Source organism: Callithrix jacchus, chromosome 12, assembly GCF_049354715.1.
Source record: "Callithrix jacchus isolate 240 chromosome 12, calJac240_pri, whole genome shotgun sequence".
NCBI classification, from domain to species: Eukaryota; Metazoa; Chordata; class Mammalia; order Primates; family Cebidae; genus Callithrix; species Callithrix jacchus.
Genome location: NC_133513.1, coordinates 56,487,557 through 56,515,080, shown reverse-complemented (window position 1 = coordinate 56,515,080; position 27,524 = coordinate 56,487,557). Strand labels below are relative to the sequence as shown.

At 46.3% G+C, this 27,524-nt stretch overlaps 2 protein-coding genes and 1 long non-coding RNA gene across 20 annotated transcripts in view; all 3 read right to left on the bottom strand.

The window, feature by feature from the left end:
- Positions 1-8,268, bottom strand: part of USP54 (ubiquitin specific peptidase 54) — a 130,777-nt gene extending 122,509 nt beyond the window's left edge. For all 18 annotated transcript variants that reach the window (XR_013524893.1, XR_013524896.1, XR_013524902.1 and 15 more), the window contains exon 1: positions 8,207-8,268. The gene's annotated coding sequence lies outside the window, so the exon portion shown is untranslated. The remainder of the gene's footprint in view (positions 1-8,206) is intronic.
- A 95-nt stretch (positions 8,269-8,363) lies between these two features.
- On the bottom strand, positions 8,364-8,825 carry LOC144578671 (uncharacterized). The gene is made up of 2 exons (XR_013524926.1): positions 8,735-8,825; positions 8,364-8,635 (listed from the first exon to the last, which is right to left on the bottom strand). It is a non-coding gene; the product is annotated as an uncharacterized LOC144578671 (long non-coding RNA).
- Positions 8,826-13,523: 4,698 nt separating this feature from the next.
- MYOZ1 (myozenin 1) lies at positions 13,524-24,455 on the bottom strand. Its single transcript, XM_002756227.4, has 6 exons — positions 24,391-24,455; positions 22,362-22,452; positions 18,995-19,173; positions 15,648-15,897; positions 15,079-15,244; positions 13,524-14,031 (listed from the first exon to the last, which is right to left on the bottom strand). The coding sequence occupies exons 2-6, from the start codon at positions 22,432-22,434 to the stop codon at positions 13,800-13,802; spliced, it is 900 nt and encodes a 299-aa protein (XP_002756273.1). The 5' UTR covers positions 22,435-22,452; positions 24,391-24,455; the 3' UTR covers positions 13,524-13,799.
- Between the last annotated feature and the right edge of the window lie 3,069 nt (positions 24,456-27,524).

Here is a 27,524-nt window from a genome sequence, read left to right as displayed (position 1 = left end):
AAACTCCATCTCAAAAAAATAAAAAAAATAGGCCAGGCATGGTGGCTCACACATGTAATCGCAGCACTTTGGGAGGCCGAGGTGAATGGATCATCTGAAGTCAGGAGTTTAAGACCAGCCTGGCCAACATGGTGAAACCCCATCTCTACTAAAAATACAAAAATTAGCCAGGCTTGGTGGCGGACAATCCCAGCTACTCGGGAGGCTGATGCAGGAAATCGCTTGAACCCGGGAAGCGAAGATTACAAATGAGCTGAGATCAGGCCACTGCAATCCAGCTTGGGTGACAGAACAAGACTCCATCTCAAAAAATTAATGAATAAAAATAAATATGTAAAATGAGATCACTTGTCTCTTCTTTTTAGCAACAGTGTTTCACTCTCCCTCTGCCACCCAGGCTGGAGTACAGTGGAATGATTTAGCTCACTGCAACCTCCCACCTCAGCCTCCCAAGTAGCCAGGACAGCAGGCACATGCCGCCAGGCCCAGCTAATTTGTTTAAACTTTTGGTAAAAAATTAGCCAGGGCTGGGCACAGTGGCTCACATCTGTAATCCCAGCACTTTGGGAGGCTGAGGTGGGTGGATCATCTAAGGTCAGGAGTTCGAGACCAGCCTGGCCAACATGGTGAAACCCACCTCTACTAAAACTACACAAATTAGCTAGGTGTGATGGCTCATGCCTGTAATCCCAGCTACTTGGAAGGCTGAGGCAGAAAAAGCTTGAACCCAGGAGGTGAAGGTTGCAGTGAGCTTAGATTTCACCACTGCATTCCAGCCTGGGTCACAGGGCGAGACTCCATCTTAAAAAAAAAAATTAATAGTGGGTACCTGTAATCTCAGCTACTCAAGAGGCTGAGGCAGGAGAATTGCTTGAACCTGGGAGGCAGAGGTTGCAGTGAACTGAGATTATGCCACTGCACTCCAGCCTGGGTGACAGAGTAAGACTCTCTCAAAAAAAAAAAATATATATTTTTTTTGGTAGAAGCCAGGCAGGTGACTCACACATGTAATCCCTGCACTTTGGGAGGCCAACGCAGGCAGATCAGCTGAGGTCGGGAGTTCAAGACCAGCCTAGCCAACATGGTGAAACCTTGTCTCTAATAAAAATACAAAAATTAGCAGGTATGGTGGGGCATGCCTGTAGTCCCAGCTACTTGAGAGGCTGAAGTATGAGAATCACTTGAACCCAGGAGGTGGAGGTTGCACTCCAGCCTGGGCGATGGAGCAAGACTGGAGTGCAACCAAAAACAAAACAAAACAACAAAACTGCATGTATTTCTTATTTCTTTAAGACAGAGTGTCAGTCACCCACCGTGGAGTGCAGTGGTGGGATTATGGCTCACTGCAGCCTCGAATTCCCAGGCTCAAGTAACCTTCTTGCCTCAGCCTCCTAAATAGCTGGGACTGCAGGCACATGCCGGCTAATTTTTAAAACTTTTTTGTAGAGATAGGGTTTTGCCATCTTGCTGTACCCAGGATGGTCTCAAACTTGTGGGCACATGCAGTCCACCCACTTGGGCCTTCCAAAGTGCTGAGGTTACAGCTATGAGCCACCACACTCAGCCTAGTATGTATTGTAATGCAGTTGTACAGCTCCACTTTTGTCTAACACAGAGAAGCATTTACTAAAATGGCCCAGTAGTGCAGCTGAAGACAGAAAGATTAAACAGTAATATAGCAAACCAAATATAGGAAACACCTAACTAAAACACCTGAATCACTTATCCTTAGTACTAGCAGGTGGTATAAGTACAGTTTAAGGTAATCAAGTAATCAGTTTGTATTCTATCAGCTATCAATAAATAGCCTCTTGACAAAACTGGTTTTCCAAAATTAGTTGAGAACACCTATAACTCTATATATAGTAATTATAAAATATAACTTGGCAATGTGATACAGTACAAGAATAGTTCATTGGAAACCAGGACACCTGGGACATTGCAACTGTGTGACTTTGGGTAAGTCATTTAAAAGCTCTCTAGGTTTGCCGGGCTCAATGGCGCATGCCTGTAATCCAGAACTTTGAGAGGCGGAGGTGGGTGGATCACCTGAGGTCAGGAGTTCAAGACCAGCCTGACCAAGATGGTGAAACCCTATCCCTACTAAAAATACAAAAATTAGCCCAGTGTGGTGACGGGCACCTGTAGTACCAGCTACTTGGGAGGCTGAGACAGGAGAATTACTTGAACCTGGAAGGTGGAGGTTGTAGTGAGCCGAGATCTGCCACTGCACTCCAGCCTAGGCGACAGAGCAAGACTCCATATCTTAAAAAAAAAAAAAAAAAAAAAGGGGGGGGGCTGGGCACAGTGGCTCATGCCTGTAATCCCAGCACTTTGGGAGGCCAAGGCAGGTGGATCACAAAGTCAGGAGATCGAGATCATCCTGCCCAACATGGTGAAACCCCATCTCTACTAAAAATACAAAAATTAGCTGGGCATGCTGGCACACGCCTGTAGTCCCAGCTACTCGGGAGGCTGAGGCACAAGAATCCCCTGAACCCAGGAGTCGGAGATTGCAGAGAGCCAAGATTACACCACTGCACTCCAGCCTGGTGAGAGTGAGACTCTGTCTCAAATTTAAAAAAAAAAAAAAAAAAAAAAAAAACTCTAGACTTTAGTTTCTTCAATTAAAATGAATGGAATAGACTGATTGACCTCTAAGTATTCTAATAAGTCTAGAACTGATTATCAATAATTCATTAGTGGTATTTATCATTCTCACTTGGGTTTTTTGGGGTTCTTTCTTTTTTTCAGTAGAAATAGGGTCTCATTCTGTTGGTCAGGCTGGTCTTGAACTCCTAGCCTCAGCAATCCTCCCACTTTAGCCTCCCAAAGTGCTGAGATTACAGACATAATCTCACTTAGATTTTTAAAGAAGCTATTTACAAAGATATAAAATTTGGGGGTGGGACATGGTGGCTCACCCCTATAATCCCAGCACTTTGGGAGGCTGAAGCAGGTCAATCATCTGAGGTCAGGAGTTCGAGACCAGCCTGGCCAACATGGTGAAACCCCATCTCTACTAAAAATACAAAAAATCAGCCAGGCATGGTGGCAGGCACCTGTAATCCCAACTACTCAGGAGGCTGAGGCCAAGAGTGAAACTCCATCTCAAAAAAACAAACAAACGGGTCAGGTGCAGTGGCTCACGACCGTAATCCCAGCACTTTGGAAGGCTGAGGTGGGTGGATCACCTGCAGTCAGGAGTTCAAGATCAGTCTGGCCAACATGGTGAAACTCCATCTCCACCAAAAATACAAAAACTAGCTGGGTGCGGCAGCACACGCCTGTAATTCCAGCTACTCAAGAGGCTGAGGCAGGAGAATTGCTTGAAGCTGTGGGGTCAGAGGTTGCAGTGAGCCGAGATGGCACCAATGCACTCCAGCCTGGGTGACAGAGTGAGACTCTGTGTCAAAAAAACAAAAAATAATACAAAGATATAAAATTTGAATTTCAACTAGAAAATCGTATTATGGCCTTTGGAATATAGAATGAAAAAAAAAACCTCTACACAAATATATATAAACATGTGACACATACATCCATTTTTCTCAATATAAAAAAACTATAGTATGAAAATATGTTTGACTAAATGCCTTAAAGTCTGTTGTAATAACATTTCCTCTATATATGACCCAGATAACCATTTCCACTACTAAAATGATCACTTGCTGGAAGCTTTTACAAAATATGTAATTGCTTGTTACAACTATTTTCCCAAGCATAGCTCCCTATACAATTACACACAGCAGGAATATGATAATTTACTCAATTCTCTAAGTAAAAATACAAACTTCATATTTAGCATAATGCTGACATTTACATTAGTTTCTCCTCATATGTAGTGTAAATATCTGGGGGAGAAAAATCTATGAATAAAAAAACAGATACCACTATCCATTTATACCTTCCAAGTCCCACCCAGAATTCTGGTCTCCTGGCCAATTCCATAGGCAACCTCTCCCCACTTCCTCCATACCAAGACTCCCTTCCTCCCTACAAAAGAAAGAAGTTCTTTCTTAGTGTCTTAAAATCAAATAAATTTCCAACACCAATCTCTAATCTACCATTTACTAGCTCAATAACTTTTGGTAACTTCCTGAATTTTTTAAGCCCCAGTTTTCTTACCTTTAAAATTAAAGGAACTAGTACCAGCTGCAAAGCAGAGTAATATTATAAGATAAAATGAAATAATGTGTCTGGCACATTAATAATCACTCAATGAATGTTAGTTACTATTATTATTGTCTCAAGACTGTTGTAACATTTATTTACATATTTATTTATTTTGAGACAGAATCTCATTCTGTTGCCTAGGCTGGAGTGTAGTGGCATGATTTCACCTCACTGTAAACTCTGCTTCCTGGGTTCAACCAATTCTCCAGCCTCAGCCTCCCAAGAAGCTTGAATTACTGACCTGTACCACCATGCCCAGCTAATTTTTGTATTTTTACTAGAGATGGGGTTTTGCCATGTTGGCCAGGCTGGTCTCCAACTCCTGACCTCAAGTGATCCATCTACCTCATCCTCCCAAATTGTTGAGATTACAGGCCTGAGCTACCGCGCGCCTGGTCCATATTTATTTATATTTACAGTAAAAGAGTTCTAAAAAAGACAATTAGGACCAGCTCACGCCTATAATCCCAGCACTTTGGGAGGCTGAGGTGGGAGGATCGCTTGAGCCCAGGAGCTTGAGATCAGCATGGGCAACATAGAGATCCTGTCTCTAGAAAAAGTACAAAAATTAGCTAAGCACCTATAGTCACAGCTCCTGGAGCAGGTGAAAAGCAAGATGATTGCTTAAACCTAGGAGACTGAGGATGCTGTGAGCCGTGATTATGCCATTGCACTCCAGCCTGTGCGACAGAGAACTTGTTTAAAAAAAAAAAAAGGACTTAAATTTTGAACTGACTGGTGAATTTTCTTCTCAAACTTTCATTCTTTTATCTCTTCTGAGAAACGTACTGTGTGTTTCATTAATGCAGCACAATTTAGAGTTTGCTTAATACTTTGTAACTGGGAAAATTATTAGGCTGGGCACAGTGGCTCAAGCCTGTAATCAAAGCACTTTGGGAAGCCAAGCTGCCAAGGCAAGAAGATTGATGAGTAACTAGCCAGACCACCCTAGGCAACATAGCAAGACCTCGTCTCTACAAAGAAGTTTCAAAAATTAGCTGGGCGTTGTTGCATGTACTTGTGGTCCTATCTACTCAAGTGGCTGAGGTGGGAGGACAGTTTGGGTCCAGGAGGTTGAGATGGCAGTGAGCTGTGATGACACCACTGCAAACCAGCCTGGGCAACAGAGCAAAACCCTGTCTCAAAAAAAAAAAAAAAGAAATATTCTTCAGGAGGCTGAGGCAGGAGAATCACTTGAACCTGGGAGGTGGAGGTTGCAGTGAGCCGAGATTGCGCCACTACACTCCAGCCTCAGCAACAGAGCAAGACTCCATCTCAAAAAAAAGAAAAGAAAATTCTTACTTTGGGAGGCTGAGGTGGGAGTATCACTTGAGCCCAGGAATTTGAGACCAGCCTGGCAACATAGCAAAACTCCATCTCTAAAAATAAATCAGCTGGGCATGGTGGCCCTCACCTGTAGCCCCAGCTCTATTCAGGAGACAGAGGTATGAGGATGGCTGGAGCCCATGAGGTTGAAGTTGCAGTGAGCCATGATCTTGTTGCTGCACTCCAGCCTAAGTAACACAGTGAGACACTGTTGCAAAAAAAAAAAAAAAAAAAAAAAAAAGAGACAATTTGTTGTCTTGTCAACAACTATATAAATTCTTCAGGGCCAGAACTTTGTCTCATACTTTCATGTTCACATATTGTGCTGATCACATTGTATGTATTTTTTTTCTCTATCAGTCTGCCCTCATAGGGTCTGAGCGATTCCAAGGCAAGTTCTACCTGTACTTGTATCCTGAAGGCTTAGTAATCAGACACAAAATAGGTCTCAATAAATTTTTCTTTTTGAGACGGGGGTCTTGCTCTGTAACCCAGGCTGGAATGAAGTGGCAGGATCTCAGCTTACTGCAACCTCCATCTCCCAGGTTCAAGTAATTCTCCTGCCTCAGCCTCCCAAGTAGCTGGGGACTACAGGCACCCTCCACCACAGCCAGTTAATTTTATATTTTATTAGAGACGGGGTTTCACCATGTTGTCCAGATTTGTCTCGAACTTCTGACCCCAGGTGATCCACCCGCCTCAGCCTCCCAAAGTGCTGGGATTACAGGCATGAGCCACCTCACTCAGCCAAGTCTCAGTAAATAGTAAGTGGATAAATGAATTAATCTTTTTTCCCTGCAGTGCCTTACACAGTACTTTACACATAACAGGAATGCAGTAAAGCTTGTTATTTGATTCATGCAGAAATCTTTTGGGCCCAATCACCACACAAAACTTTGTGTTGCCTCAGAAAAACACTTCTACTTTAAAGTTTAGCTGCTGACATTACAAATTAGGTTTTACTCTAACATGTATGAAATAAATGGGTTCAGTGACTAACCACATCAAAACCAGCTCAAATTCAGAAGAACTTTAAAAGTCTTTTTTGACACAGAGTTTCGCTCCTGTTGCCCAGGCTGGAGTGCAGAGGCACAATCTTGGCTCACTTCAACCTTCACCTCCTGGATTCAAGTGATTCTCCTGCTTTAGCCTTCGTAATAGCAGGCATTGCAGGTGCAATCACGCCCGGCTGATTTTGTATTTTTTTAGTAGAGACGGTGTTTCATTGTTTTGGCCAGGCTGGTCTCGAACTCCTGCCCTCAAGCAATCCGCTTGCCTTGGCCTCCCAAAGTGCTGGGATTACAGGCATGAGCCACCGTGCCCAGCCAAAAAGCCATTATTCTAATTAATGTATTTGTGAACCTCGACATGAAAAAATCCAGTTATATAATCGAGAGGTTATCCTTTCAAATTTATACCTACAAAAAATAGAAAAATGATCAGAAAGCTTGTATCTGTTGATTGAAATAACCCAGCAAAGTGGTCCACATCTGTTTCCAGAAAACAGTCCTTAAGACTCAAAGACTAGATGTTTTCCCCTCTCACTGATTTTAACTCCTGAGAGACACCTTTTATTTCAACATTGAGACATTCAAAACATGTTGTCTCCCAAAATAAAATTTCATTCATTTCTTAAAAGGCAAATAACTTGATAGGCACACTTTAGGAACAAATAGGTTTTACATTCAAATAACTAACACTAACCCTAGATTTAGTGTTCAGCTTGCTGCTGCAATTAAAAAAAAAAAAAAAGTGGTTTTTAAGTTATATTTGTGGAAGGTTTAAGTGTCGTATTTCATATTTTTTCACCATATAACCTAAATTGATTTTTACCTTGCATATATTTCATAAGTACACCGTAAAGGAATTATACAGTTGAATGAGTCTGGGAAGAAACATCATCTTAGCACACACCCCCTTCTTCCAACTCAGTAAGCTTCAGGGGAAGCAACCTTTTTTTTTTTTTTTTTTTTTTTTTTCTTAAGAATCGCTCTCTCCCCACCCTGCGCTTTATTTTAGAGCAGCAATCGAACCACTCGTAGTTTCTCAGCCAAAAGGACCTTCCCAACTAATACTAGTTCACCAGGACTCTCCTTTTGCATCTCGGAGTGTCCGTGGGGTATTTCTCCGGAAAGAGGGAAAGGAGGCGGTGACGGTCTGGGACGCCACCATTCCCGCCACGCCATTCAGGACCCAGGTCCTGGCGCGCGGTCCCCGACCAGCCTCAGGCAGAGTCCCGGGATCTGTAAAGGTCTGATCCCTCTCCTCCCTCCACTCCCCTAACCAGTGAAAAGCAAACTGGGCCCAACCAAACTGTGCTCTCATTCAACATACCCTCCTCCTCGCTGTACCCCAATTCTTCCCACTTCTTTCCCAGTGTAGCCTGGCCTCTTTATCCAGTTCCGAGTCTCCGTAAACACCCTGCTCCCAATACACACACCCCTCCACGCTCCAGCCCGCGCCCCTTGAACCCCACTACACCCGGGTCCCTCCCCCTGGACCTCCCAGCAGGTCTTGCCCTCCCCGCGTGCCCCAGACCAGACCGGCGCCGCGTCCCTGTACCCACAGGACCCAGGTCTTTCCCCACACGTCACACTCAGGTCCATTCCTCCCGCGACCCAACCTTCCCCACACCCCCTCCCCAGGCGCTACCCCCTGCACCCCGTTACCCCCGGCCCCGCCCCCCTGAGGATGTCGCACTCACCGCTCCTGCCGCCGCATACTTAACCGCCGCGGCTGCTATAGCTACAGGGAGCCAAGGCAACCAGCTCTCGCGACACTTTCCTTGGCTACAGCGAGAGCCGACGAGAAGAGACTCTCGCAAGAAAGCAAATGAGTTAGGCTGGAAATTGCGAAGTGTATCTCGCGATAGCACTGTTTAAAATGGCGTCATCAAGGCGTTTCATGGGTGGCCGGGAAAGGGATGGAGGTGGGGCGCGGGCGAGGATGAAGCTTAAGCTGGCCGGGAGCTGGAAGACGATTGCAGGCGGAACCGTCCGTTGGGGCTGAGGAAACTTAGCGTGGCGGATCCTACGCTGGGATAACTTTAGGGATATGGCCTTCTTTTCCCAATTGCTTCAAACTTAGAGCAGCGTCGCCTGTAGCTGAAGGTTCGTTTCCCAGCATTTTCCTTCTGCAGGCAGAGTAGTTGGAGACAGAGAGGGCAAGCCAGAAATTGACCTTCCCATCTCATTCCCTTCCATCAAGAACTTTTCATCCGTTTTTTACCCACCGTGGTTTGTGCAATGTATTTGGCGTCATAGAAACGTTTGTCCACGGGTACCTTGCCTCATCAGTTCGCCCCACCAATATAGGAAGTTACTAAAAAAAAAAAAAAAAATTGTGTTTGACCTTGAATGCAGAAGGGAACCGCGTTGGTGTGTGATTTGAACTTTGCACTTGCTTCCTGCCCTGTGGCCACGTCCCCCTTACTTGGTGATTCTCATCACTTAGTTGTAGGGCTTTTTCTCTCTGCTCTCAGACAACTATAAAAGCAGCCTAATTAAACAGCATTTACAACAGAAGGTGGATTTAAAGAACTGGTCAGCCGGGCGCTGTGGCTCAGGCCTGTAATTCCAACGCTTCGGGAGGCTGAGGTGAAGACTGAGCACAAACATTCAAAACCAGCCTGGCCAACATAGCCAAACCCCGTCTAAACAAAAAATACAAAAAGGAGAAGGGCGTGGTGGTGTGTGCCTGTAGTCCCAGCAACTCCGGAAGATAAGGTGGGAGAATCCCTTGAGCCCTGGAGGTGAAGGTTGCAGTGAGCTATGATCACACCACTGCCCTTCCTCCCACCTAGGCGACAGAGCAAGACGCTGCCTCAAGAAAGAGAGTCAAAATATCATTTCAACATGTAACCAATCTTAAGTTATTAACGAGATAGTTTACATTCTTTTTTTCGTACTAAGTTTCCAAAATGTGGTGTTTATACTTACAGCACATCTTATTTCGGACTGGGCTCATTTTAAGAGCTCAATAGCCCCATGCAACTAGTGACCACAGTATTGGACAGCACAGACCTAGACTCTAGAGTAGTGAATGAGCACTCCAGATGGCTGGGGGAGTCCTATCCTGGGTGTATGTGGTTTATGTAAAAGAAACCCTTAAAATTGCTAAATCAAATGGCTGTAGAGGCTAGGCAAGTAACAATAAAAGATGACCTGACATAAGGACTAGGACCCACTGGAGAGTACAGACTCCTATCTAAAAGAGCTACTTTTAAAACACAGTGATGCCAAACAAGGTACCTGTGAGCAGGACAGACAGCTAACTGCGGCCAATGTACTGCCTCTGTGAACCACGGTATTTAAATGTATGAAGCAGGCCGGGTGCAGTGGCTCACGCCTGTAATCCCAGCACTTTGGGAGGCCGAGGTGGGTGGATCATGAGGTCAAGAGATCGAGACCATCCTGGTCACCAGGGTGAAATCCCGTCTCTACTAAAAATACAAAAAATTAGCTGGGCATGGTGGCGTGTGCCTGTAATCCCAGCTACTCGGGAGGCTGAGGCAGGAGAATTGCCTGAACCCAGGGGGTGGAGGTTGCAGTGAGCCGAAATCGCGCCATTGCACTCCGGCCTGGGTAACAAGAGCAAAACTCCGTCTCAAAATAAATAAATAAATAAATGTATGAAGCACTGTGGAAGAAAGGGTGGGTTTTTTGTTGTTGTTGTTGTTGTTGTTTTGAGGCAGGGTCCCTGTCCACAGACTGGAGTACAATTCGATCTTGGCTCACTACAACTTCCACCTCTCCCACTCAAGTGATCCTCCCACCTTGCCTCCCAAGTAGCTGGGACTGCAGACACCCACCACTACACCTGGCTAATTCTTGTTGAAGGGTGTTTTAACAGAAGAACAGTAACTAGGCAAAGGGATGGCAAAACTTGAAAATCTGACCAGATTTCTTGCTGGGTCCTGTACAAATGTGTGCCCTTGAAGCCACCATTGTAATTTAGGATTATAATTTGACTTCTAAGTAGAGTTTCCTACTGAGGAGATGATTTTACAACCAACCTGGGCTCCCTGTAGATTAATAAGCTGGTATCATGATTTTTTATTATAGTTAAAATTTTAGATATTCCGAGCTTGAAAAAATTATTTCCAGGTTTTCAAAGCTGTTGACTGGCAGACTCTAGACATTTTTTTCTCCAACTTTAAGAGAAGGTTTTTTTGGTTTTTTTTTTGAGACAGAGCCTCACTCTGTCACCCAAGGTGGAGTTCAGCGGCATGATCTTGGCTCATTATAACCTCTACCTCCCCGGTTCAAGTGATTCTTTGCCTCAGCCTCCAAAGTAGCTGGGATTACAGGGGCGTGCCACCATACCCGAATAATTTTTTTGCATTTTTAGTGGAGACAGTTTCACCATGTTGGCCAGGCTGGTGTTGAATTACTGGCTTCAAGTGACCCGCCTGCCTCGGCCTCCCAAAGTGTTGGGATTATGGGCATGAGCCACCACACCTAGCCTAAGAGAAGGCATTTAATAGTTATTTTATGGTTGACTGTGAACGATCTTTTTCACAGGAGAGTTATTTGTCTTTGTACTGTTTTTGCCTGATACAGTACCTGGAATACAGAAGGCACACAAACATTTGTTAAAGCAATATAGTCCTTAAACTTTTGAGGGGCTCATAGACTTAAAACCTGAGAATCTGATGAAGGCTAAGGCTTATTCAGATCTTAACTGTGCCCTATCCATATTCCCTCATCCTACCCCAGAGTTCACCTCAGCTTTGGTAGACAGATCTTGTACAGGCCCAGAACTCTTACCTCAAACACCTAAGTACCTCTATCTGGAAGTGCCAGTGGAGTTAACATTACGAGAAACAATCTACAACCAATGAGAGATGGCATTTGGTAGCTAAATATTCCAGTTCCTCATCTCCTCAGTGGAGCTGTTCTAAGGTATATTCTACTGCAATGTTTCTCAAAATCTTCTAACATATGATAATCACCTAGAGAGATTAATAAAACATAGATTCCAGCCAGGCTCAGTGGCTTACACCTATGGCAGCCCTTTGGGAGGTTGAGGTGGAAAGATCACTTAAGCCCAGGAGTTCGAAATCAGCCCAGGCAATATGGTGAGACTTTGTGTCTACAAAAACTTAGCTGAGTGGGGTGGCACACATCTGTGGTCCAAGCTACCTCAGAGGCTGAGGTGGGAGGATTGCTTGAGCCTGGGAGGTTGAGGCTGCAGTGAGCCAAGATTGCATCACTGTGCATCAGCCTGAGCAACAGAGGGAGACTCTGTCTCCAAAAAAATGAAAAAGGAAAGAGATTCCTGGGCCCAAGAGTTTGCATTCTAACTAAGCTCCTAGGAATATTGCTGCTGCCAATCCATGGACCACATTTTGAGTAGCATTGTTTCTAAGACTCCCCAGTGGGATTCAGTCTCAATAGCTCAAAAGAAATTTTGGTTTTCCTATCACTCCCTTATACTGCTTGGATTTCTTGAGAACATATCCCAAGTGACCTGGTCTTGCACCCAGATCTTTCTTTCAGAGTCTATTCGGGGTAGATGGGGGTACAGAGTTTTGTATACAAGTTTAGAGGAGGTAAGCTGGGCGCTCATGCCTGTAATCCTAGCACTTTGAGAGGCCGAGGTGGGCAGATTGCTTGAGCTAAGGAGTTGAAAACCAGCCTGGGCAACATGGTAAACCTCATCTCTACAAAAAATACAGAAAATTAGACCGGGTAAAGTGGCTCATGCCTGTAATCCCAGCACTTTGGGAGGCCAAGGCGTGAGGATTGCCTGAGCTCAGGAGTTCAAGACTAGCCTGGGCAACACGGTGAAATCCCATCTCTACTAAAATACAAAAAATGAACTGGGCGTGCCATCATGCACCTGTAGTCACATCTACTCAGGGGGCTGAGGCAGGAGAATTGCTTGAACCTGAGAGGCCAAGGTTGCAGTGAGCCGAGATTGTGCCACTGTACTCCAGCCTGGGCGACAGAGAAAGACTCCATCTCCAAAAAAAAAAAAAAATACAGAAAATTAGGCACAGTGGCATGCTCCTGTAGTCCCAGTTACTTGGGAATCTGAGGTGGGAGGATCACCTGCACCTGAGAACTAAGATCGCGCCACTGCACTCCAGCCCCAGCGACAGAGTGAGACCCTATCTCAAAAAAAAGGAGGTGTCTGGAATTTGCTCGTTAGATCATAAGTGAAGATGACCAGGGTAAATGTCATTTGACCCAAGGTGCACTAAAATGTGATCCATCTCATGCAGATTCTATTGAATTCAGCCAGCTCTCCTTAGAAGTTATTTTCTCAGACCCTATTGCCATCTTTTTATTCTTCCTGGTCTGCATTATTCTTACTTTGTGTAACATAAGAGTAAGCCTGGGACTCTTAGAGACCCCATCCTTGAAATTAGTAAAAAGAATATTGTTGCTCATTGTTACTGGGCTCTTATGATTTCTTCCCAACCATACTGCTTTCTGGGTACCACTGTAGTGCCCTTGTAGCCCTTAGATCTTTTTTTGTTGCTGTATTCAACACAGAGCCTGGCATACTATAACTGTAGCTGGTTTCTCCCATTTCCTTCTGGATTCCATATGGCTCCCTATTCTATTTCATCCTTTTGGGAATGTGTAACCTTTGACACATATATTCCTAAGCCCACTTTGGTGTCATCTAGAAACTTTATGGCATGCTCTAGTCTGACAATCAGGATAACCCTGATTATCCCAGCTTCTAATCAACTACATAAAGAGAATGAACACCGGGGTCACCAACACCTGCTTCCCAACTGCAGTGCCCGGCAGCTTTTTAGCTTTGCTAACATATGGGGCGGGATGTGTGTTTATGTGTGATTATTTGTCTTATGTACTGTTGAATAAATGTCTTTGTAAATAACTATGAATGTGGTTTTGTGGGTATGGGTGTAGGTGTGTAAGCAACCAGAGCTCAGGTCTGTCTTAAAATCTGCATAATGAATGTGTAGTATTTGGCTTTAATTAGTCTCCGTGCATTGTTAGCCTCCACTTTCATCTGCCCTCAAATATCAGAGGAAGAATGAGTTCATTTTCCTTGAAGTTTATTGACTGTTACCGGTGGCAGAGCAAATTCCATAAAAGAGCAGGTTCCATATGGAGCAAGTAGAAGGGGAGCTCTGAGTTGGTGAGGAAGGATGTGCGGAGTGGGGACTTGGAGTAAAGGATGGAAAGGCAGATCTCTCCTTTTTCCCTCCATTCCCACAAGGATATTGGATTAACAATGGGGGGTATCTGCTCAGCATTCCCTCTCCAAGTTGGAGCCAGAGAGGGGAAACAATGCAAATCAGAGGAAGAAACACCTCACAGCTCCTCTGTTTCTCCATCCAAGGGGATGCCAATATCCACATTGTAGTCTACAGGCTCCCCAGAGCTCAGCCAGGGAATAGGGGTTCGATTGAAAGAAGGCCTGTTGGAGAGGTTCTGGTTGTAGAGGACCAGGGGTTCACTCAGCAAGGGCCCCAGGTCAAACTTGGGCATCTGGAAGGTCATGCGTTTGGAGGCCTTCTCATATCCACCATAGGGCATTGCCGTCCTGAGAAGGGGACACATTATTTAATTAAAAATCAGAATAAAAGAAACAGAGCCTTATCATGAGATGCTACCCTGTTTGAGAATAGGGACATCTGTGAATTCTAGTTTGAGATTGCCTCTGTACTCCTTCTTCTTCCCTAGCACACCCCATTTTGCCTTCCTGGTTAGCTTGTTTCTCCAAAGTTAATAATGCGAAAGGAGTCTGAGGTGTACCAGAGACTGACTCTTGGATAGCTGAGACCCTGACCAGCATTTCAGAGAAAGTGGACCCAAAGACTATAGACCCAAGGGTCTGGGGTCACCTTATATTACAATGTAGAAAGGCCAGGTGTAGTGGCTCACGCCTGTAATCCCAGCACTTTGGGAGGCTGAGGCAGGCAGATCACTTAAGGTCAGGAGTTTGAGACCAGCCTGGCCAACATGGTGAAACCCCATCTCTACTAAAAATACAAAAATTAGCCTGGCATAGTGGCAGGCACCTGTAATCCCAGCTACTCAGGAGGGTAAGGCAGGAAAATCACTTGAACCCAGGAGGTGGAGGTTGCAGTGAGCCCAGATTGTGCCACTGCATTCCAGCCTGGGCAACAAGAGCAAAATTCCGTTGCAATAAAATAAATAAGTAAATAAATAGTAAATAAATAAAGCAGGGTATAAGGAAATGGAATCATATTACAGGGAGAATAATGGCATCCTAACCTTGAATGGAAGAGAGCCTCAAGAGACCTTCAGACATGTAAAATATTATTCCCATTTTACATTCAAAGCAACTCAGGCTCAGAGGCAGAGCGATTTTCCCATGCCCACACAGCTAATAAGTGACCATTGAACTAGAATTCAAATCCTGCCTCCCAGCAAATTTTTCCTTCATCACACTGCTGTGATGAAGCTGAGACAAAGTGAAAAGAGTAGGGCCTTTGATTAAGGCTCCCAAATCCCTGCCATCTCTCCTTAGCCTCCTTCTGAAACATTTGAATTAAAGTCTCCATCCTAACTAAAGATACAGTGCCTCACACTAGAATGCATCTGGTTCTTTCCTTACCACCCATACCTGTTAAAGGACTTGTATTTGGGAAGTTCAGCTTTGGCCCCATAGGCCAGCAGGTCAATGCCAAGTTCTACTTTTTGCTGGGGGTCAACCCCCATGGCTCGCTCCCATGGGGAAATATAGGTCTTAAACACAGTGATATGTTTTCCTTCTCCGCCTGCCTGGTCTCCTGGTAGCCATGGGAGAGAAAAGTCAGTCAAATAATAGCAATTAGTAGCCAATGAAAGTTAATCCCACACCCTTACACTAGGGAAATTGCAGGAGCCAGAGAGTAAAGATACAATATCCTGGTAATTGTATAAGGTTTGTGGCATAATGATAATCGGTGGGCAGATCTGTGACTGAATCCAAAAAGCCAGGAAAGTAACTGAAAAACAAAGTTTCTGGGTAGAATAGACATATCTCATGAACCCAGGGAATTGATATTTATGATATTTAAACTGACACTATTATATTTAATATTAAGATATTTAAACTGGCCTCCTCTGCTCCCCATACTCAGCGTAGACATCATTCCTGGGACAACTCTGCTCTAGGGAACAAACATATTACTCTTGGGTGAGTGTACTTGCCTGACCCTGTCTCACCAACCCCTGCTGTGCCAGCAGCTCCTCCTCTGCCAACCTGGCCTGCAGGACCACCTGTACCCCCAGCTCCAGACCCAGAGCCCTGATGGTGCTGCTGATCAGAGCCATACTGTCCAGCAGAGCCACTGCCCTCTTCCTGGCTGCCACCTCTGCCACTGCTCTTGCTGTAGGAGAATCCCTGACCAGCTGTGCCCAGCTGTCCTCCCACTGTCGGAAGGAACTTCTGGAAGTGATCCTGAAAAGAAGACAAAGTGAGGGAAGGTTAGCAATGGGTATGGAAAATATACAAAAACAGAAGTATGTTTAGCAAAGGCAGAGACAGTGGCTAACCAGAAGACCCTGAATTTTCTGAGATTTCCTCCTCCAATTGATGGGTAGGGGTAGTACATGGGCTGACTGAGAGAATTAAACTCTTCTTAAGAGGCAGGACCCCCTTGGCTTGTTTCCTCCAGTTATACCTAGGGTAAGGGTAGCACATTCTCCACGCTCCCCTTTCCCATCCTTAACAATTCAAAAAAGACCAAGACACCTACTCAGCTAAAAAAAAAAGAAGAAGAAAAGGCCGGGCGCGATGGCTCAAGCCTGTAATCCCAGCACTTTGGGAGGCCGAGGCGGGTGGATCACGAGGTCAAGAGATTGAGACCATCCTAAGTCAACATGGTGAAACCCCGTCTCTACCAAAAATATTTTAAAAATTAGCTGGGCATGGTGATGTGTGCCTGTAATCCCAGCTACTCAGGAGGCTGAGGCAGGAGAATTGCCTGAACCTAGGAGGTGGAGGTGGCAGTGAGCCGAGATCGTGCCATTGCACTCCAGCCTGGGTAACAAGAGCGAAACTCGGTCTCAAAAAAAAAAGAAGAAAAAAGAAAAAAATTGTTTTGTTTTTTGAGACAGGATCTGGCTTTGTCACCCAGGTTGGAATGCAGTGGCACAATCTCTGCTCACTGCAACCTCTACCTCTCTGGCTTGGGCAGTCCTCTCACCTCAGCCTCTCAAGTAGCTGGGACTACAGGACACACCCACACCCAGCTATATTCTGTATTTCTTTTCCTAGTGACAGGGTTTTGCCATGTTGCCCAGACTGGTCTCAAACTCCTGGGCTCAAGTGATCTATCTGCCTCAGCCTCCCAAAGTCCTGAGATAATAGGCATGAGCTGTGCCCTGCCCCAGCTAAAATTTGGGAGGATGGGGTTGCCATGGAGAACCCAGTCTTAATTATAAGAACTAGAGAAATTTCTGCCCCCTCCCTTCCCCAGCTTGTCCAACAGTCAGAACTCTTTTTCTCTCTCCTTCTTTCCCTCCCTCTCTCCTCTTGGTGACTGTTGGACCAGGACTTCCTGACAGTGAAGCTGTAGCAGGTGGGGGGAAGGGTGGCCAAAAGGGCAACACTAGATTCAAACCCAAAGCCTAAAAATAACCCCACCAACTTCTTCAGGAGACTCTCCTGGCCATCCCACCATCTACACCCCTATGCTCCACCCAGTGTAACCAGACCCAGGCAGAAAAGAGGGCTTTTGGCCTCCTAAAGTTAGATATGAGCAGTTCAGCACTTTTACTCTGCTCCTACCTGAGAACCAATGACAGACACTTCTGCCCCTGGCCCCATGCAGGCATCTATTTCCACTCTCCCCAGCCACTGAGAGAAGGTAGAGGAGGAAGAAAGGAAATAGAGAAGGCCCCCTCCTCCTCAGCTATAACATCCTGTGCCTAGCCCCTCTCCAGTCTCCTCTTTCCTTGGAGAAGAAGCCTGACTAGAAGATATCTTGAAGGATAGTTTCAGTCTCCACACCTGCGGTTCCTTAGGGAATAGACTGACCCTTTAAATGAAAGAATGGTTCAAATGGGAGATGGCTGTAAAAACTCACTTAACTCTTCCTAGTGTTGCCAGATTTTGCAAATAAAATATAGGATACTACTTAAATTTGAATTTCAGATGCACAACAAATATTTTTTTTTTTTTTGAGACAGGATCTCTGTCACCCAGGCTAGAGTGCAGTGGCATGGCTCATGTTCATGTAGCCTCTACTTCCCAGGCTCAAGCCATCCTCCCACCTCAGCCTCCAGAGTAGCTGGGATTACGGGTGTGCACCACCATGCCCCGCTAACTTTTAAATTTTTCGTAGACACAGAGTCTTGGCATGTTGCCCAGGGTGGTCTCCAATTCAAGCAGCCCTCCTGCCTTGGCCTCCCGAAGTGCTGGAATTACAGGTGTGAGCTACCACGCCTGACTCACTTTTTCAGTACAGATATGCCCCAAATATTGCATGGGACCTACTTACACTAAAAAATTTTTCATTTGCATCTGAAATTCAAAATTTAAGTGGACATCCTGTATTTTTATTTTAATGTCCCAAATATTGCATGGGACATATTTAAAAAAGAGTTCATTGTGCATCTGAAACTCAAATTTAGTTGGGTATTCTGTATTTTAAATTTTTAATTTTATTCTTTGCCTTATCTTCTTTCTTCTTGTCTTTCTTTCTTTTTTTAGTAGAGGCAGGGTTTCACCATTCTGGACAGGCTGGTCTCAAACTCCTCACCCAGATGATCCATCTGTCTTGGCTTCCCAAAGTGCTGGGATTATAGGTGTGAGCCACCATGCCTGGCTTCCTTATCTTCTTTCTAAACTTTTAAAAATTTTTTATCTTCATGTCCCAAATATTGAATGGGGCATACATTACTAAAAATTATTCATTGTGTTGGCCGGGCGCGGTGGCTCACACCTGTAATCCCAGCACTTTGGGAGGCCGAGGCGGGTGGATCACGAGGTCAAGAGATCGAGACCATCCTGGTCAACAAGGTGAAACCCCGTCTCTACTAAAAATACAAAAATTAGCTGGGCATGGTGGTGTGCGCCTGTAGTCCCAGCTATTGGGGAGGCTGAGGCAGGAGAATTGCTTGAACCCAGAAGGCGGAGGTTGCAGTGAGCCGAGATCGTGCCATTGCACTCCAGTCTGGGTAACAACAGCGAAACTCCATCTCAAAAAAAAAAAAAATTATTCATTGTGTATCTCAACTTCAAAATACAAGACTGGACTGCCCCACCGGGCATCCTGTGTTTTATTTTTAACACTTACCCTTATTGGGAAGGAATTTTCTCCCTAAGCATGTGGTACTCTTCAACCCTTCAGTGGCTCTATGATGAAACTAGGTTTTGGAGGTAGGCTGTAATTCACTCTGGAGCTGTTGGGGGCTCAGTATATCTGGGGGTTTAACAAATTTATACATTTTCAGGGAGGGGACGTTGACTGCATTTTGGAGGTTCAGGGCCTACTAGCAAGCTGTCAGAACAGGCACCAGGCTTTGAGACAGTGATAAAGTTTCAGACTCACCATTGAGCTGTCAGAGAAAACATCAGGGTGGTTCTCATAGATAAACTTCTCCACCCTCATCTGCCGCAGTTTGAACATCTTGGAGCCCCGGTTGGTAAGGAGCGACAGTTCCTCCAACATCACATCCCTTGGGACACTGATCTTTTTGCCCAGGTTCAAGCCTGAGCTCTCCTGTCCACCTTTCAGGGAGGCAAAGAAGAAGAATCAAGGGAAAGAGGAAAGTAGGGATTTCTGGACTCAGAATGCAGACCTCATCCATGACTAAGTGTGTATGTGTGTCCTGGCAGAGATAATTTAGGGGAACAAATGCTGTCTAGTTTGTGAGGGATTTTGATTTTCTGGAACTTAGAGGGAATGCATGGGAACTGGGGTGCATTGTGGAGACAAAGGAGATACTACAGTGGAGAGGCCAATGGGGTAAAAGAGGCATGGGCATGGGGCACAGAGCAAAAGGAGTAAAGGAACATCATAGATGGAGACCACTGGAGAGACCATAGCATCGGGAAAAGCCCAGAGGCCAATCTTGTGTGGAGTCATCAGTCACCTTTAAATACAAATGCCATACAAATATATATTATCAGGCTGGAATGTCCTGCCTCAGCTTCCTGGGTCGCTGGGATTACAGGCCCACGCCACCATCCATGTCTAATTTTTGTATTTTTTGGTAGAGACAGGGTTTCACCATGTTGGCCAGGCTGGTCTCAAACTCCTGGGCTCAACTGATCCTCCAGCCTCGGCCTCCCAAAATATTGGGACTACAGACGTGAGCCACAGTGCCCAGCCTACATTTGAATTTATTTTATTTTATTTTTGAGACAGGGTCTTGCTCTGTTGTCCAGGCTGAAGTGCAGTGTTGCAAACACAGCTCACTGCAGCCTCCTGGGCTCAAGTAATCCTCCTGCCTCAGTTTCCAGAGTAACTGGGACCACAGGCACATGCCACCACACCTGGCTATTTTTTTTTCTGAGGGGGAATCTCACTCTATTACTCAGGCTGGAGTGCAATGGCGAAATCTTAGCTCACTGCAACCTCCCACTCCTGGGTTCAACCGATTCTCCTGCTTTAGCCTTCCAAGTAGCCAGGATTATAGGCATCTGCCACCACGCCCAGCTAATTTTTGTAAAGACGGGGTTTCACCATGTTGGCCAAGCTGGTCTTGAACTCCTGACCTCAGGTGATCCACCTGCCTCACCCTCCTAAAGTGGTGGGATTACAGGCATGAGCCACCGTGCCCAGCCTATTTTTTTGTTTAAGTGGAGATAAGGTCTCATTATATTGTCCAGGCTAGTCTTGAACTCCTGGGCTCAAGCAGTCCTCTCGCCTCAGCCTCCCAAAGTGCTGGGATTACAGGTGTGAGACACAGCCCCGGCCCTATTTGTATTATTTATTTATTTTGAGATGGGGTCTCACTCTGTCACCCAGGCTGAAGTGAGCCAAGATCGTGCCACTGCACTCCAGCCTGGGTGACAGAGCGAGACTCCATCTCAAAAAAAAAAGAAGTCAAGATTTAACACCTTCTACCCTTTTCACTTCATAATCTGAGACAGTATCCTGCCATGTTATCCAGCACAGGTCAGGGACCACAGGACCCATGAGTTAGTGAGGTATATTTGAGGAAGAAAATATAATGGAGACTGGCACAGACTAAGGTCTCAATAAGTGGTTAATTTCCCTTCTTTCCCCAGAGCTAGGGAGCTTGTGTAAGTACTTACAATGGAAAACTGTACTGGCATGTTTTTGTACAGCTGAAGTGTCGTGTCGCAGTCACAGCTCACTGCAGCCTCCACCTCCTGGGTTCAAGCGATCATCCCACCTCAGCCTCTGGTGTAGCTGGGATTACAGGCACATGCCACTACACCTGGCTAGTTTTTGTACTTTTTGTAGGGACGGGGTTTCATTATGTGCCCAGGGCAGTCTCAAACCCCTGAGTTCAAGCAATCTACCAGCCTTGGCCTCCCAAAGTTCTGGGATTATAGGTGTGAGCCACTGCACCTGGCCCAGACTCCTGTTTTTTGTTTGTTTGTTTGTTTGTTTTTTTGAGACAGAGTCTCACTCCATCACCAGGCGCCAGGCTGGAGTGCTGTGGTGTGACCTCGGCTCACTGCAACCTCCACCTCCTGGGTTCAAGCAATTCTCCTGCCTTAGCCTCCCGAGTAGCTGGGACTACAGGCGCGCGCCACCATGCCCAGCTAATTTTTTTTGTATTTTTAGTGGAGACAGGGTTTCACCATGTTGGCCAGGATGGTCTCGATCTCTTTACCTCGTGATCCACCCGCCTCGGCCTCCCAAAGTTCTGGTATTACAAGCGTGAGCCACTGCACCTGGCCCAGACTCCTGTCTTAACTCCTTTCCCTTTTCTTTCCCTCAGTGAGCTGACTCCAAAGAGTCTCTAGTCATTGAAGAGCTCTTCACCTCTAGGAAACATGCCGGTACAGTTTTCCATTTTAAGTACTTAGACAAGCTTCCTAGCTCTGGGGAAAGCAGGGAAATTAACCACTTATTGAGACCTTAGTCTGTGCCAGTCTCCATTATATTTTTTTCCTCAAATATACCTCACTAACTCATGAGTCCTGTGGTCCCTGACCTGTGCTGGATAACATGGCAGGATATTGTCTCAGATTATGAAGTGAAAAGGGTAGAACGTGTTGAATCTTGACTTTTTTTTTTTGAGATGAAGTCTCGCTCTGTCACCCAGGCTGGAGTGCAGTGGCACAATCTCGGCTCACAGCAACCTCCACCCCCAGGTTCAAGCGATTCTCCTGCCTAATTTTTTGTATTTTTTTTTTTTTTTTTTGAGACGGAGTTTCGCTCGTGTTACCCAGGCTGGAGTGCAATGGCGCGATCTCAGCTCACCGCAACCTGCCTCAGCCTCCCAAGTAGCTGGGATTACAGGCATGCACCACCATGCCCAGCTAATTTTTTGTATTTTTAGTAGAGACGGGGTTTCACCACGTTGACCAGGATGTTCTCGATTTCTTGATCCACCCACCTCGGGCTCCCAAAGTGCTGGGATTACAGGCGTGAGCCACCGTACCCGGCCAATTTTTTTGTATTTTTAGTAGAGTCAGGGTTTCATCTTGTTGGTCAGGCTAGTCTGGAACTCCTGACCTCGTGGTCTGCCCCCTCAGCCTCCCAAAGTTCTGGGATTACAGGTGGGAGCCACTTCACTGCTCCCAGCTGAAGATATTGAATCTTTTCTTTCTTTCTCCCTACTCTTCTTACCCTTCCCGCTCCCACTCCCCATCATCCATATTCCCACCACTGGAATTCCTCTTGTCTGCTCAACCTAAGATACATATTTCTGGGACTCTTAGGTTAGGGACGCTTTTAAGAAGTCCCACACTAGGTAGATGCAAACATGTCCTACCTCCAGTGAGTTCCATGATCAACTTGCTGGATTTCCTCTTCTTATTAGGGGCTGGGGTTCCTGAGAGCGGCATTGTGGAGGTGGATTCAGCCTGGATAGGGTGGGAAGGAGGAGTTGGAGGATAGACAGGGACCAGGAAGAGTGAGTGTCTATAGGAGAGCACTAACTTTTTTTTTTGAGATGGAGTCTCATTCTGTTGCCCAGGCTGGAATGCAATGTCACGATCTCAGTTCACTGCAACCTCAGCCTCCAGGGTTCAAACAAGTCTCCTGCCTCAGCCTCCTATCTGGGATTACAGGCACCCACCCCCATGTCCAGCTAATTTTTGTATTTTCAGTAGAGACGGGGTTTCACCATGTTGGCCAGGCTGGTCTCAAACTCCTGACCTCTCAAAGTGCTGGGATTACAGGCCACAACACCTGGCCGAGAGCACTACATCTTAACCTGGGTTTAACGGCTTGAGGGGATAAATTTTTTTTTTTTTCTTTAGAGATAGGATCTCACTCTGTCATTCAGGCTGGAGTGCAACAGCACAATCATGACTCACTGCAGCCTCAATCTCCCTCGGCTCAGGTGATCCTCTAACCTCAGTTTCCCATAGAGCTGCAAGTTTAGGTGTGAACCACCATGCCTTGCTAGTTTTTGGTTTGTTTTGAGATGGAGTTTTGCTCTTGTTGCCCAGGCTGGAGTGCAATGGCATGATCTTGGCTCACTGCAACCTCTGCCTCCTGGGTTCAAGCGATTCTCCTGCTTCAGCCTCCTGAGTAGCTGGAATTACAGGCACGCACCACCACACCAAGCTAATTTTTTGTATTTTTAGTAGAGATGGGCTTTCTCCATTGGTCAGGCTGGTCTTGAACTCCTGACCTCAGGTGATCCACACACCTCAGCCTCCCAAAGTGCTGGGATTACAGGTGTGAGCCACCACGCCCAGCCAATTTTTGTGTTTTTTGTAGAGATGGGGTTTTGCCATATTGCCTAGGCTGGTCTCAAATTTCTGGGCTCAAGCAATCCTCTCACCTCTCAAAGTGCTAAGATTACAGGTGTGAGCCATCTCACCCAACCCAGATTTTCAAAGAAGTATGTATTCCCTCAAAAGGTGAAAACCTGCTGCTTTAGGGCTTCTCTTTTCTTGGGATGGAGGACAGGAAGTACAGATGTACACCAGCCCCCATCTTCTACCAACCTGTTGTGAGCTGTTTTTTATAGAGTCGGTGCAGGAATTAGGAACATCACTGAGGTGGAGAGTGTTCAAAAAACAATAATACAGGCAGGGCAATGCACCCAGGTTTCATCAGCTTGGCATAATTTGAAGTTTTTATTTGCATTGGGATATCAGACTGGGGCTGTGATTCCAGGCTCTGATCTCTCCTCAGTCTTCCCCCAGTCCCAAGGAGGACAGAGAAATGTTCTGCCAGGGTTGAGGAGATTCAGCCAAAAACACTCTCCATAGGAAGGAGAGGTTGTTGCTCCTTCATCAGGCCAGCTGGAACATGGCCTGGGAAGTCATGGCCCTGCTCCCACAGTCACTCCCGCCCCAGACCCCAGAGTGGAGAGGGGTGTGGAATTGGGGAGGGTAGGGAGCATTCAAATCCCAACACACATCAATTCAGCAATATCACAGCAGTGGGGAATTGAGGTGGGCAGAAACATAGTAATAGGATCTGGCAATGGAAAGGGACAAGCTGAGATAAGATAGACTCCTATCCCTTCTTAAAGAGAAATTGGCACTTAGTGAAATGCTGTTGAGCCTCTGTTGAGCCCTGTCACAAATATGCATCTGCAACTCTACTGACTTAGTGGGGTCTCCCTTCCCATTCTTCCAGTGCCTCCTGACATCTCCATTCCCCGCAACCTCCTGGGCCCCTCTCCTTCCAACTTTCGGTGGCTCCCCTGAACTGGACAGCTGGGAGCTGAGCATAGATGAGAGGGGAGACTCCTCCAGGATCAAGAATCACAATTGTAGACACAGATACAGAAGTCAACAGAGTGGGCCCCAGCCTCTCTAACGATAGAGCTGGAGACTTACCGGCTGCTCGGGCGGTGGTCAGCTCTCCCTGGGGTCCAACAGCTTTGGAGGACTGAGCTGCTGTGACCGGAGAACATGAGCTGGGCAGGCGTGGGGGCAGCACTGGCAGTGGGGGAGGGAGGTTGGTTATTAATAGAGATGATGAGCGCAAGCAGCTCAAATGGCACAGGGGGTACTGAGACCCTGGAACCAAGATCCCTGCCTCCTTGCCCAGGGGCTCAGGAAGGAGGGAGAAGGCCTTTGGGATTCTCCCACTGAGCTTTCTGAGCCAGGGATCACTCTGCCCAGGGACTCCCCTTCACATTGCACCTAGAGCCTGAGATCCAAAGAAGCACTTAGGAGAATAAGAGGGAGACAGGAAGTAGACAACAAGTATCGGATAGGAATCCTGTCAGAGAGAGCGAGCCTGGGGAACATGCCCTGAGGGCCATACAGAGCCAATCCAGGGCACAGTGGAAGGACCTGTGGGTGTATTTGGGGCAGGGAGGGCTTAAAGTACTATGTTTAGGGACAAGAAGGGAAGTCTTCACAATGGAACTGCTCTTTTAAACTTCCTGAATAGGTTGGTCTTTTCTCTGCGGGGGCTAGATTTTGGCAGGTTAAGGGACCAAATTAACCAAACCCAGTACCTCCTAGGCAGGGATGATGTGGGGAAGACTTGACAATTATTCTATCTGCTTCACTCTCTCTTCTTTCCTCTTGAACTCTGGCAGTTTTAAGAAAAGACAAACACTTGGATCTGCCTTTTTTTGTTGCCTGGGCTAGAGTGCAATGGCACCATCTCCACTGCAATCTCCGCCTCCCGGGTAGCCAGGATCTGCCTTTAAACCTCCATTTGCTATTGAGATGCTCAGTTCAACCTGCTGTGCAGGATAGACATTAGTATCTCCGTGAGAAGCACATGTAGGCCTCTGACCTGCCAGGGCCTTGTTCTCTGAGGTTTCTACTTGAGATTTCCTTCAAAGGGAGTACATACCACATAGGATTTGGACTGTGCCATTCGTACTGTTCCAGCAGAGTCTCTGGACAGGGGTACAAGCTTGAGAGTCCCCTTGGGGAAAGCCTATTATTTGCCCAGCCTCTTCCTCAGTAGCTGCATGATCTTCCTCCACCTTCTCCTTAGATTCTGGAACCAGCTGCTACAGCAACTCTGCTGCAGCCATCACCACCTTGTTGCTGCTACCTTAGGAAGTGGCTTTATTCATTTGTTTATTTATTAAAAGATGAGGTTTCACCATGATGGTCAGGCTGGTCTTGAACTCCTGACCTCAGGTGATCCACCCACTTTGGCCACCCAAAGTGCTAGGATTACAGGCGTGAGCCACCACACTTGGCCTATTTATTTATTTATTATTTATTTGAGACATGGTCTCACTCTGTTGCCTGTGCTGAAGTACAGTGGCACAATTTCAACTCACTGCAACCTCAGCCTCCCCAGGCTCAGGTAATCCTCTGACCTCACCCTCCCAGGTAGCCAGAAATACTGGCAAATGCCACCACTACTAAAATTAGTCTCAGCTAATTTTAATATCTTTTAGAGACAGGGTTTGGCTGTGTTGCTCAGGCTGATTTCAAACTCCTGGGCTCAAGCAAGCCTCCCGTCTCAACCTCCCAAAGTGCTAGGATTACAGGCATGAGCCACCGTGCCTAGCCAGCTTTTGTTTGTTTGTTTTTTTTGAGACCTAGTCTTGCTAGGTCTCAGGCTGGAATGCAATGGCGCTATCTCGGCTCACCACAACCTCTGCCTCCCGGGTTCAAGCAATTCTCCTGTCTCAGCCTCCTGAGTAGCTGGGATTACAGGCATGCACCACCACGCCCAGCTAATTTTGTATTTTTACTAGAGATGAGGTTTCTCCATGTTGGCCAGGGCTCGTCTCCAACTTCTGACCTCAGTGATCCACCTGCCTTGCCTCCCAAAGTGTTGGGATTACAGGCGTGAGCCACCAAGCCCGGCCCGCTTTTTTTTTTTTTAATTATTTCTTTAAGAGATGGGGGTCTCACTATGTTGCCCAGGCTGGACTCGAACTTCTGGGCACAAGTGATCCTCCTACCTCAGCCTCTGAGTAGCTGGGACTACAGGTACACACCAGGAAATGGCTTTTGTAGCTTCCTTTGTCCCTTTCTGAGCTCTCTCTTTTTTTGTTTTTGAGTCGGAGTCTCGCTCTGTCACCCAGGCTAGAGTAGAGTGACACGATCTCAGCTCACTGCAACCTCCACCTCCCAGGTTCAAGCAATTCCCTGCCTCAGCCTCCCAGCTGGGATTACAGGTGCCCACCATCACACCTGGCTAATTATTTTTTTTTTCTTCGGTATTTTTAGTAGAGATTGGGTTTCACCATGTTGGCCAGGCTGGTCTTGAACTCCTGACCTCATGATCCACCTGCCTCGGCCTCCCAAAGTGCTAGGATTATAGGTGTGATCCACTGCGCCCAGCCTTTATTATTATTATTATTTTTTTTGAGATGGACTCTTGCTCTGTCACCTAGGCTGGAGCACAGTGGCATGATCTTGGCTCACTGCAACCTCCGCCTCCCAGGTTCAAGCAGCTCTCCTGTCTCAGCCTCCCAGGTAGCTGGGACTACAGGCACACACCACCACGCCTGGCAAATTTTTTTTTTTTTTGTAATTTTAGTAGAGACAGGGTTTCACTATATTGGTCAGACTGGTCTTAAACCCTTGACCTCAGGTGATCTGCCTACCTTGGCCTCCCAAAGTGCTGGGATTACAGGCATCAGCCACTGTGCCTGGCCCCAAATGTGCTATTTCATTAAAACCCTTGTGCAGATTTTTTTTTGGATACAGAGTCTCACTCTGTCCCCCAGGCTGGAGTGCAATGGCATGATCTTGGCTCACTGAAACCTCTGCCTCCCAGGTTAAAGCAATTCTCCTGTCTCAGCCTCCTGAGTAGCTGGGATTACAGGCATGCACCACCACACTCGGCTAATTTTTGTATTTTTAGTAGAGACAGGGTTTCACCATGTTGGTCAGGCTAGTCTCAAACTCCTGATCTCGTGATCTGCCCACCTCAGCCTCCCAAAGTGCTGAGATTACAGGCATGAGCCATCGTGCCTGGCCCCTTTCTGAGCTCTTTACTCTTCCTGACCATGTCCTTTCTCCAGCTTATACTTTTCGGG

Coding starts and splice junctions, on each gene's coding strand:
- MYOZ1 (XM_002756227.4), bottom strand. CDS start 22,434: ATGCCGCTCTCAGGAACCCCAGCCCCTAATAAGAAGAGGAAATCCAGC. Junction 15,898..18,994: donor TTTTCTCTGACAGCTCAATG/GTGAGTCTGAAA, acceptor TCTTCTTTTCAG/GATCACTTCCAGAAGTTCCT. Junction 15,245..15,647: donor GGTTGGTGAGACAGGGTCAG/GCAAGTACACTC, acceptor CATGGCTACCAG/GAGACCAGGCAGGCGGAGAA.